We start from the raw sequence: 11,457 nt of genomic DNA, 5'->3' as shown, positions 1-11,457 counted from the left end.
TTTTTTTAACTTAATGGTCTCCATTTTTTCCCCCTTTCCCACAGGTAAAAACATGCGATCCAGGACCTGCACCATGGAAGGTCCAGATGATGGACACATCCAGCCCAGTAAAGGTTTCATCAAGCAGGAAGATGAAAACATGTCGGAGCTGACGAAGAGGAAGATGAAAGTTCACCGAGAGGAGAAGGATGGGAGGACGGGGGTATCGGGCTCAGTGAAGAAACCTCAGAAAGCTGCAGAGAGCCAGAAGCCAGCAACACCAGATCTGTCCAAGAAGGACCTGCTTCACCTGCTAGGAGTCATGGAGGGAGAAGTTCAGGTATGAATGACATCAAGGTCATGTGACATATTTTTGTAAATTTGTCCCTTTTTGTTTGCACCTTGCAGCAGTTGCATTGAAAAATCACCCTTTCCCATTTTTTCCAGTTTGATTTGATTTAATTTAACTGCACATTTGTGATTATGGTCATGAACATTTCCATACTGTACAGTGATCACATGTTCATACGTATGTTCACATGCATATTATTGCACACCATCTGTACACATTTATGTGTCTGGCAACCAATTTCACGCAAATCTCTAATGAACTGATGGCTTGAGCGCTGCCAACTACATCTGAGAGGGAATACGTGCATTCAGATGGTGGCTGGTTAAAGTTCAAAGAAATGTCCTTATTTAATGAGAAAGCTCAGTAACTCGATTTGGTTATTCATATTTAACCATGTTCCCTAAACGAAAGTGTATTTTCAACCAAACCTTTGACTCGTTCTCATTCACGGAGCAAAAAGTAGTTTGTCAAAGCCGCTGGTGTGGCTCATTAATACAGACAGCGAAGGCTGAGTGGTCACTTTGAACCTGCTTTGGGCAGGGATAGCTCAGTAGGTAGAGTGGTGGCCCCATGATCGGAAGGTCGGGGGTTTCACTGAACGGCTACCCTGAGGTACCCCTGAGCAAGGTACCATCCCTACACACTGCTCCCCGGGCGCCCAATGGCTGCCCACTGCTTCACAGGGTGAATGGGTTAAATGCGGAGAGGAATTTCCCCACGGGCATCAATAAAGTACACATTTATTTATTTAATCTTGTTTACAGGTCCAAAGACATGCATGCCAGGTTAAGTGATGATTCTTTATTGGTTGTGGATGTGAAGTAGATCAAGTGCTTAAAGAGTGCAGCGTTGCATGAATGTATAGTTAAATGTGGCTCATAGTCTAAAGCTCTTTGAGTTGTCTGATTGGTTAGAAAAGCATTCTGTTAACGGTGGGGCTTCATTACATCAAAGACGCCTAATTACTCCATTTGGTTTTAACCCTTGTATGGTGTTCGGGTCTGTGAGACCCGTGTTCAGTTTTTTTCAAAAGAAAAATTAAACAATTAATTATTTTTTCACGTGTAAATGTGTTGTGTCTTTCCACTCACTCCACTTGATTATAACTGATTTATTTATAACATTTTATATAAAAGAAAAACGAGAAGCACATTAATTCATAAATGTGATCTAACAAAGGTAAAGGGAAAAAAATTAACCATGTTTGCTGTTCATATGTCTTGTAATTGGGATGAAGTAAACATCTGTTGAGTAATTTAACATAAAATTGTTTGATAGTGTTAATTTGGAAAGCCAAAACTCCAGCAGGTCCACCAGACCCATGAACACTGGCTGAGTAACAAAAATACGAACACCACACAAGGGTTAATGGATCCAGCCCTGAGGTGGAGGAGAGGTCACCAGGTGAAGCCTTCCCAGAGTGGTTACTGCCCATCTCCTCCGGGCTTTTTTTATTGCTTATACCACAACCAGCTGGAGACTCTTTCTGCTGCTTCTTTTAGCCATTGGACAGCTGTTTTCCTCTTATCTGTAATGTAATGTAAATATGCACATAGCTTGAAAAGTGTTCATTATATTTACAAGCATATGCTCTGGTAATCCTAGTGTGTCTATGTCTGACTGAACTTCAATCGTGCATGGAAACAGTGTCAACATCTTTTCATGTACGGGTTTAGCCATCATACCATCAGACAGTAATAATGTCCGCCATGGCTGTGGCGTTATACCTGCAGAACCTCTGAGAACATGCTGGACACCTGACTGAATCAGCTGAGTTTGATTACAGTAGGATCAGTTGTCTTAATAATTAATTGTATTGGTTGAGATGGTGCAGTAGTGTTTATTTGACAGCTCAGTCGTTTAAGCTGAAGTGTTGATTATTTCCTTTCTTTTTCTTTGCCTGAAGCTGTTTGGGGATGTGAAAGCCATAAATGCAGTGGAGTTTTTCATCATCGCTGAGACATATTGATGTTTCACAGCATGTGATGGGTGAGATTTTTGTGGAAACAGCCCACCAGCTGCTTCTGGGTTCCACTCTGATAATGATTTTCTAATGGAGGCACATTTATAAAGCTCTCTCCGGAGAGGCAGGATGCTGCTGCCTCGCCCTCTGTTTCCATCCTGCTCATCTGTTTGGGCGTGTTGAATATTTTCCATCAGGCAGAGAAATAATCAGCACAGAGCAATGTCTCACACAGGAAGAGCTGCTTTTCTTCTGCTTTGTTTCACGTGTCAGGTGCTCAGGAATAGAAAACGGATCAAGATTTTAGACACAAAAGGAGAGTTTGCTGCAGCATGACAGAGCCAGAAATACAACAAACATCATCATGTGTTTTCTCCAAGTCGACAAATCTCATAAATATACCTAAACTAACGCTGATCACATGCCACTACTGTGGATTAAACCTTTATATATCTTATTCCTCTGAGCTCCGTTATCGTCCAAGAACTATTAAAAACACATCAGTGAGCCGCACTCTTCCCTCGGGTGATATGATACTTCATCACTATGAACACACACACTGCAGTTTATTTAAACCAGACCCACATACAACCTCACATGAGTATCAAATGTGGATTAACCACTGCTGAAAATACTCCCCATCATACACACTCCTTTTCTTCCTGTTTGAGAAAGGAACGTTGCCAGGTTACTGGTGACCTATTTAGGGTCAGGCTTTGCTTTAGATTCAAGCTAAATAAGCACATTTTTAACCATGACAAGAGCATCCTTTTAAATAAAGTCTCATTTATGCATTTCAACCATAGACTGTAAATAAAAGATGGGTGTAGCCACTATGATGTCATCCACTGATTTCTAATCTCTGAGAAATTAAGAATGAAATAAAAAATGCTCTTAAAGTCACTGACAGAACAAACACAGCCCAGAGGTCCAGTTTAGCTGAAGTGAAGCCCAGCAGACAGCTAGCAGCTACAGCTAGGACACCAATCGAGTGGCCACATGTCAACTTTCAAGCCGCAACTCCGGGAGCTGAAAAACCGAGCCGGTGTTAAAGTGCAGTTCCTCCAATGGTCACTAGAGGTCAGCATATAAGACTGCTGCATGTGGTCTCTATCAAAAGTTAATTTTTCTGGAGGTCAATTTTTTTTTAAACTTATCCACCTGATTTTTGTCATTACTTAAAGTTCAGGGCGTAGCTACTTTGATTGACAGGAGGACGCTCCTCCAGACATCTGCAGCCCCAAAAGCTGTAACTCACTTTTAGCGTCAGTCTTGAGTGGACATGTGGGGAAATGCAGTTTTTGGCGGGTTGTTTTCAGCTGCACACGCTGCAGTTTGACTTTCTGTCCTTCTGCTGTGCTTTTGTGCTTTTCCTCACTGTTTGTCAGTTTGTGAACCTATCTGCATTTTTTCAGCCGTTCCTTGTCTTTTTGATCTTGTTGCTTTCTCCTTTAATTTAGTTCCTCTCTTGCTTACTTTCTGGACTTCTATTATGCACATTTATCCTGCTCATCTCAGCACCACCATGTGTTGGTCTAAATAGCTCACTAGTGACATGTAGGGTAAAGACAGAAAATAACAGGACAGAGATTTGATGCTTTCTATGAGATCACAACTATAATCTTCAGGATCCACGGCTGGCTGCGATAACAGCTGTATGAGATATACAAAGTAAGAACACAGGCTCTGAATTAGATGTCACAGCACACACTGAGACGGTGGAGCAGCAGACTACAGACCCCCTTTGGTGAAGGTGTGCGGATGTTTTAAATGGCTGTAACGTAAAAACAGCTTTTTAAATCAATGTATATTTCCAGTGCTGTGAAAATAGAGGTGATTGTGATGCTTTTAATAAACCAAGCAGGCTTCATAGCTGTAGATCTGTGAAATGAAATGCTGTATGAAGGAAACAGCGCTCCCTGCTGGCACAAACCTGGAAGGTCAGGGATGAGACTGCACATAAAACTAGAAGGGCATCTGCTCTGCCTCTTAGTTCCTGTCAAATGGATGCTGTTCAAACAGTGGCTGCTCGTATTAAACATGCCCACAGTTTCAAATAATGATGTCAGTGTATGTGCAAATAATTCCTGCAGGGTTTTTCTATTTATACATGTCATGGAGACCAGTTTTGCCTTCTACTGACAGAAGCCCCTCCCATTTGCTGTTTAAACCTTCTGTTTACAAGGTCAGCCTATCAGAGAAACGTTAGCTTAAAAGGGGAGGAGTTATTTTATTTTAAACAAATGATGACTAGAGAAGCTGCACCAAGGCTCGGTATAAAATAAAGAACGATTATTTTGAACTGTGCATCATGCAAAGCTGTGTCTAATGTTTGTTACTGAAGCTGATGGCAGTTGATGATGTTTTGTTTTTTGCATTAGCATTTGGGGCGACCGTGGTTCAGGGGGTTGGGAAGCTCATCTGTTACTGGAAGGTTGCTGGTTCAATCGCCCAGCTCTCTCTGTTGTGGTCGTTGTGTCCTTGGGCAAGACACTTTACCCTACTGGTGTTGGCCAGAGCGGCCGATGGCACAATATGGCAGCCTCGCTTCTGTCAGTCTACCCCAGGGCAGCTGTGGGTAGAATGACAGACTACTCACACCAGTGTGTGAGAGTGAATGAATAGTGGAATTGTAAAGCGCTATATAAATGCAATCCATTTTTATTTTATTGGAGAGCTTATTTTAGATTAAAATGATCAAATCATGTGATATGTTTTATAATCTGTATTTTTATTGCATCATTCCAGCTTTTTTGACGCAAAGCTTTTTTTGACGCAAAGCTTTTTGCATGCTGTTTTATTTGGAGTCAGCTTTGTCTCATTTGAGTGTCTCAGCTCTCTCTCTCTGTCAGGAAGTGCTGACCAAACCTCTGAAAAGAAATATTCACAGTATAATATATGAATGAGGTGGATGTATGCAATACGCCTTCATTGTTATGTCTCCTCAGGCCAGAGAGGACATCATCGGGCTGCTGAAGTCCGAGAGAACCCGTCCTGAGACTCTGGAGGCCCACTATGGCTCGGCTGTGCCCACCAAACCCCTGCAGGCCCTGCAGAGAGACGCCCTGCTCACCCACAGTGGCAGCAGCACAGATGATGTGTACGAGAAGCCCATGGCTGAGGTCAGTGAGAGATACGCACACTGATAACTTTCATTTCATCATTTAAAAGGAAATGACAAGTTTTTTACACTGGATCAGAGCACACAGTGGCAAAAAAAGTGCATTAATCTCAAAGGTACCGAGCTATTTTAGGAATAAATAATAATAATAAAAACAATTATTTGATGATACACTGTTGTAAATGAGACTGTGAACTGAACCTAAGCTAAAAAGGAAACGTCGAAGCTTTGACTGTTGAATACAGAGACAACACATGATTTATAGAGGAAGGTGGAGTAACCACAGCTTGAAATAATGTCCTCACTGTGCTCAGTCAGACACACACAGAGTAAATTCAACTTATATCCAGCTATAAAACAGTTATTGTAAAACTTTGGTTTGGAGTTCTTGAAAAAAAAGAAAGATTGAAATTAGATCCTAAAGTGATTCTCTGGTGAGCAAAATGGCAGCAAAACCTGATTTTCCATGCTCGGTGAAATCTGCGGGTGCAGTGGAGGAAGAAAGGCTGAACAAATGTGCAGTAAGCGTGACAAGTTTTGAATTGTGTGCAGAGAGTCTCTCCCACAAGTACAATCTCACCGTAACCATGGCTAATGGTTTGTGATATTGTGCTGGCAAATGCGATGTTAGAGAGCGGGTTGTTGTCCATAATGAGTGTTGACGCGTTTTGCCCTTAGTTGGACCGTCTGGAGGACAAACAGAAGGAGACGTACAGACGGATGCTGGAGCAGCTGCTGCTGGCTGAGAAATGCCACCGCCGCACCGTCATGGAGCTGGACAACGAGAAGCAAAAGCACGCGGACTTCATCAACAAGAGTGACGACTTCACCAACCTGCTGGAGCAGGAGAGAGAGAGGTGAGTTCAGGCTGGCTGGACAAAAGTACCTGTTTTCTTTTAGATTGCTTACTTTGGCATGAAAAGAGCTCAACAGTCTCAAATATTGAAGAAAAAAGTTAGTTAGTCTGCCAAAACCAACAAAATGAGTCCATCTCTAAAACTCAAAGCCACATGGTCCCTGAAGAAGATAAAAGAAAACGTTTAAAATCAGCTCAAACTATGATGTTTAAAATGAAGCTGGAGGTGGATTACTGCACCTTTTATAAGCTGCTGTGAACTATTTTTAGCAGCGGTTTAATCAACATTTTGTGGTCTTGTGAGCCAAAAACATAATCTATAACAACTGAATCTTTATTGCTTTTTAAAGTGATGCATTACTCTGCCTACTCATATTTCTCTGCTTTTATTAGTTTTGCATTATTCCACGGCCCCGTTGTAACTTTTGTGCCTCTTTGCGTCCCCTTCTGCCTTTGTGATCCTTCTTCAGGTTATTTCCTGTTTTATTTTGAAGGTTAGCTTTTGTGCCTCGTCAGCTGATAATGAAAATGCTAATAAAATGCCCACATTGCTGATTATTGTAAATTATTGGACTAACAACTAAGCCCTTGTTAGTTATAGCAGCTTGGAACATCTGTACCAAGATGCCAAGAGCGCACGAACCAATTCAATTCAATTTTCAATTGAATTTTATTTATACAGTGCCAAATCACAACAAAAGTCGCCTCAAGATGCTTTATATTCCAAGGTAGACCCTACAATAATAGAATATGTGAAAACCCAACAATCATATGACCCCCTATGAACATGCACTTTGGCGACAGTGGGAAGGAAAAACTTCTCTTTAACAGGAAGAAACCTCTGCCAGAACCAGGCTCAGGGTGGGGCGGCCATCTGCTGCGACCGGTTGGGGCAGAGAGTAGGAAGACAGGATAGAAGGCATGCTGTGGAAGAGAGCCAGAGATTAATAACAAGTATGATTCACTGCAAAGAGGTCTATTAACACATAGTTAGTGAAGAAGAAACACTCAATGCATCATGGGAATCCCCCAGCAGCCTACACCTATTGCAGCATAACTAAGGGAGGATTCGGGGTCACCTGATCCAGCCCTAACTACATGCTTTAGCAAAAAGAAAGGTTTTAAAGTTTTAAGACTAATTTTAAAAGTAGAGATAGTGTCTGTCTCCTGAATCCAAACTGGAAGCTGGTTCCACAGAAGAGGGGCCTGAAAACTTAAGGCTCTCCCTCCCATTCTACTTTTAAATACTCTAGGAACAACAAGTAAGCCTGCAGTGTGAAAGTGAAGTGCTCTAATGGGGTGATATGGTACTACAAGGTCATTAAGATAAGATGTTGCCTGATTATTTAAGACCGTGTATATGAGGAGCAGGATTCTGACTTCAGTTCTGGATTCAGCTCAATTAAAACCTGCAAACTCGCTGTAAGCATTCATGGTGTGGTTTCAGATGGATTGTTTATGCCTGAATTTGCTGTGTATTGTGAAGGTGGCCCATTAATCTCTCCCTTTTCTTTTAAAAAATAAACACCCCGCTGTTAAAGTTGATCCAGGCCATCTGTTCTCAGGCGCTGCTGCATTCTATCAAATGACCAGCAGGGGGCAGCTCATCGGAACTCCAGTTATTCATGGGAACACACCGCTCAGCGATTATGATGAGTTAATGGCTTTGGTTACACAGGCCTACAAACCACTCTGCAATCTCCCTGGCCACCACTTGATTACTCGCTTTTCCTCTAGCAACCAGTGGGTTGCCAGGTGGTCGCAAACCAATCTCTAGGCCTGTGTGATTTAAATACAACATAAATTTTACCTTAGAATGACAGAGGGTTATGCTCATTGGCTAATGACTTGAAAATCACAAGCTCTTATCCAATGAGCACGCAGTAACCTCAGTTTCTAGTCAGATCCGCCTCTCTGCATGTCAAATCCTGTTTCAAAACACCTAGATGGTGGTGGGGAAAACGGTCAGCTCAAGACTTCATGACCTGAATTAAGGGGTGACTATGAATATTTTTTCATATACATTCAGTTTCTGTTGGTTTTTCACCCTGTGTTTCTGATTGTTTGCTCCACCTTAACTGTTTCCACCTGTGTCTTGTTTCCTAGCTGCTCTCGTCCTCTCTGTCTTTGTTTGATCAACTGTGTTCCTGTTAACTTTGTCCCCAGTGTGGTGTTTGGATCTTTGTTGATTTTTAAATTAAGCTTTTCTGCTTTTATTAGCTAGCTGAATCTGCACAAATTTTCTTTCAGTAGTTTTTAGTATTGGGACAAAGCTGATAGTAAAGTGGGTGAAAACGAGGCCACGGAGCAGAAAAATGGTGAGATTCTACTGTAGAAAGCAGTAAAGCTGGGACTGCATCATCAGGCTTACAAGCCTGTCCATATCTGCCTTGGTTACCTGCTGAAAATGAAAGCTAAATTGCTAAGAGAGGGTCAGCGTTGCTTTCTATTGAGCTTTGATGTCATGTGGCTTACAGAAAAAGCCCTGAAGTTCAGTTGAAGTTCACCCTGAAGTTAGTGATGCAAGTGCATATGGACACACACACACAAAGTATTCTGCAAAAAAACAAAGAGCAAATGGAAGGATCTGCATCACAGATGTTTCTCAGAAAAATTGTTATCATGAGCTGAAGCTGCTCAGCTCTGCTAAAGAAAACCCCAAACTTTTTAATAGAAAAACTTAAATTTCAATCCTGTGCTCAGTTTGCTGTGCTGAACAGCTTCAGCTTCTAGCCACACTCTTCAAACTAGAAGTGCTCATCACCCCTTTTTGTTCCATCTCCCACATGGATTTTTAAAACATTTTGAAATCAAGCTATCATGACAAAAGTAATGCGACTACACCAAACACTGCCGGATGCTGAAATCATTTGATGTTATGTGTAATGTTTGTATTTTTAGAAGTCCACCAAGCTGTGATCTTTCACTCCATGGGATTAGAAAGATTTGCAGACTCTAGGGATACGTTTCTTAAAAGATGATGAGAGATGAGTTGTTCTTGAAAGAACGTGTGTTCTGCAGATGCATGTTTATTTGGCCAGGTCAGATAAAACCTAGAGCGGGGTTTTAGATGCTGTCTGATAGGCAAGGTGGTGAAACATGCCTTACAGAGTCATCGCAAAAACAGAACACGCAGCAGCGACTGATGTGAACTGATGTGCTGCATTGCTTTAAATACTGTTAAAGCAGCAACTTTGCTTCTGACATAAAACTGCAAAAGTGAGTTAATCCCCATAATCTCCCAGTTTTTAAAATGTCCAAATTAATGTCTTCCTCATTCGCTTGGTTCTCATTAGCTTTGCTTTTAGATGCAGCAGGTAAGAGGAAAAAGCCAGTGTAGCTGATAAACAACATTTGCTGTTTTTTTTTTGTTTTTGTTTTTTTTCCCCTCGTGGAAAATGGTGTGGGAGGCGGAGGAGACCAAAATTGGAGCTAAAAGAAATTGAATATTACTCCAAATGAAAATGTCAGTACACTTAATGTGGCTCAAAAAAGCCTCTTCACAAAGTGGTTCCAACTGTTTGATCTCCATAAATGATTTCCTCCTTCATAACAATTATGTTAAATGAGTTTTTTTTTAAAAACAAAAAACAAAATAAAACAAAAAAACATCATCAAGAATTGGCGTATTAAGCAGCAGATGCCGAGCAGGGCAGCTGTAGCCACCCGTGTCAGTAAAAATATGAATTTTTACATAAATGGTTGTACTAAAAGAACAAACAGGATTTCTGTGCTTCATTTTTAGTGAGTGAAACTCAACTTTTATATAACTGTTGGTCTGTTTCTTGGCAGTAATTAGCAGATAACTGTTTTTGTACCTGCACATTTTATGATGGCAGCTTTCTTTTGGTTATAAAATCAAGCAATGGGTGGCACTGTGGTGTCTTTCCATCCATCCTTTATAGTCTGATTGGAGGCCTTATCTGTACAATAAGAACATTTTTTTTTTTTTTTTTTTTTTTTTTCTTTTACATAATGGAATTTTTTTTTTCAGTTTGCAACAATCACTAAATCCAACTAAATAGCTTGTGTAAGACTATTTAAAAAAACAAGGAAATGATGACTGAAAAGGTTCAAATTCTGACTTTATGACATTTTGCACATTGTAATTCAAGTCTGGGCTGCTTATGGTTATGAATGCTCCAAATAAAAGCAGAATTTATGATGATACAGTAGGTTTTATACATGGTGGAAAATGGTTGTCACTCGTGAGCTTGTTTGGTTTGGAAAGTTTAACTCTGGCCTCCCAAACTGAGCATCAGAAAACGTGTGCAGTGATCTGATAAGGTCTTTGTTTGAGGCATGCTGATGGCTCCAGTGACTGACCTCCATTACCCAACATCAAAACAGCCCAAATGTGAGAGATGGCATAAGAAGATCTGCACAATAGAAGATTTCAGCTGCTCCTCATGCTCCATAAAAACTCTTAACAGCCCGAATGTGGAGAAATGCTTCACCGAGTCTCAGATCTGTCTGCATGGCTCATAGCAGCATCTTTCTGCTTGCTTTCATATTTTCAGTGATGGTTTAAGAATCATAAATATGTGTGATACTGGCTGTCTTCATTATTGTGGGGCTTTTCCATTCCTTTTTTTTTCTTCCTCATTCACTTTTTTCTCATCAGCTTCCTTAAGATGCAGCAGGTTAAAGGAAAAGTCATAAAAACCTGATTCACTTAGGTTTGTAGCTGATAAACTGATTTAACTGTTGGTTTTCTCAGAAAATGGTGGAGGAGGAAACCTAAACGAGAGTTAAAAGAGAGTGAATGTTACTGCAAATTAACATTCAAGTAAACAGAATATGGCTCAAAACAAGAGAAAAGACCATCTAAATGAATTAAACTCTGAAGCAGTGGTGCCTGCTCAGTGGTCTGCAGGTTGAAGGACAGACCTGAAGTATAACACTGAAGATGTTCAGGTGTATTGAATTTTTTTTAGAGAGCTGTTGGTTCAGTTTCATGGTCGTTAGGAAGTTTTCAGACTCTGTGTCTCTAACGTCGCCCTGATCTCACCTCTCCCCTTGCTCTGATAACACATTCCTGCTGGCTGCAGTAAGCGTGTGGATTCGCATCACCAACATGTCGACCCTGATGATGTCATTCCCAGCAGAGATCCCGCTGGCCGATTACAAGGCTCTGTTTGCGTAACAACGGTCACAGACCACTACAGCTACACAAAATAAGTGTC

The 11,457-nt window shown here is 41.0% G+C and overlaps 1 protein-coding gene across 3 annotated transcripts in view; it reads left to right on the top strand.

The window, feature by feature from the left end:
* Positions 1 to 11,457, top strand: part of LOC102306133 (filamin-A-interacting protein 1) — a 51,640-nt gene that overhangs the window by 26,881 nt on the left and 13,302 nt on the right. For 2 of the 3 annotated variants that reach the window (XM_042226242.1, XM_005936234.3), the window contains exons 2-4: positions 45 to 319; positions 5,243 to 5,416; positions 6,094 to 6,272. In XM_042226242.1, the coding sequence (XP_042082176.1) occupies positions 53 to 319; positions 5,243 to 5,416; positions 6,094 to 6,272 (620 nt within the window). In that variant the 5' untranslated portion in view covers positions 45 to 52. Of the gene's footprint in view, positions 1 to 44; positions 320 to 5,242; positions 5,417 to 6,093; positions 6,273 to 7,585; positions 8,269 to 11,457 lie in introns of those variants that run through there. The other variant, XM_042226243.1, reaches the window with a different exon arrangement.

Source organism: Haplochromis burtoni, unplaced genomic scaffold, assembly GCF_018398535.1.
Source record: "Haplochromis burtoni strain Fernald_Lab_line unplaced genomic scaffold, NCSU_Asbu1 Contig_203, whole genome shotgun sequence".
Classification (NCBI taxonomy): domain Eukaryota; kingdom Metazoa; phylum Chordata; class Actinopteri; order Cichliformes; family Cichlidae; genus Haplochromis; species Haplochromis burtoni.
Note: the sequence above shows the minus strand (reverse complement) of the source record. Positions and strands in the feature narration are given on the sequence as shown.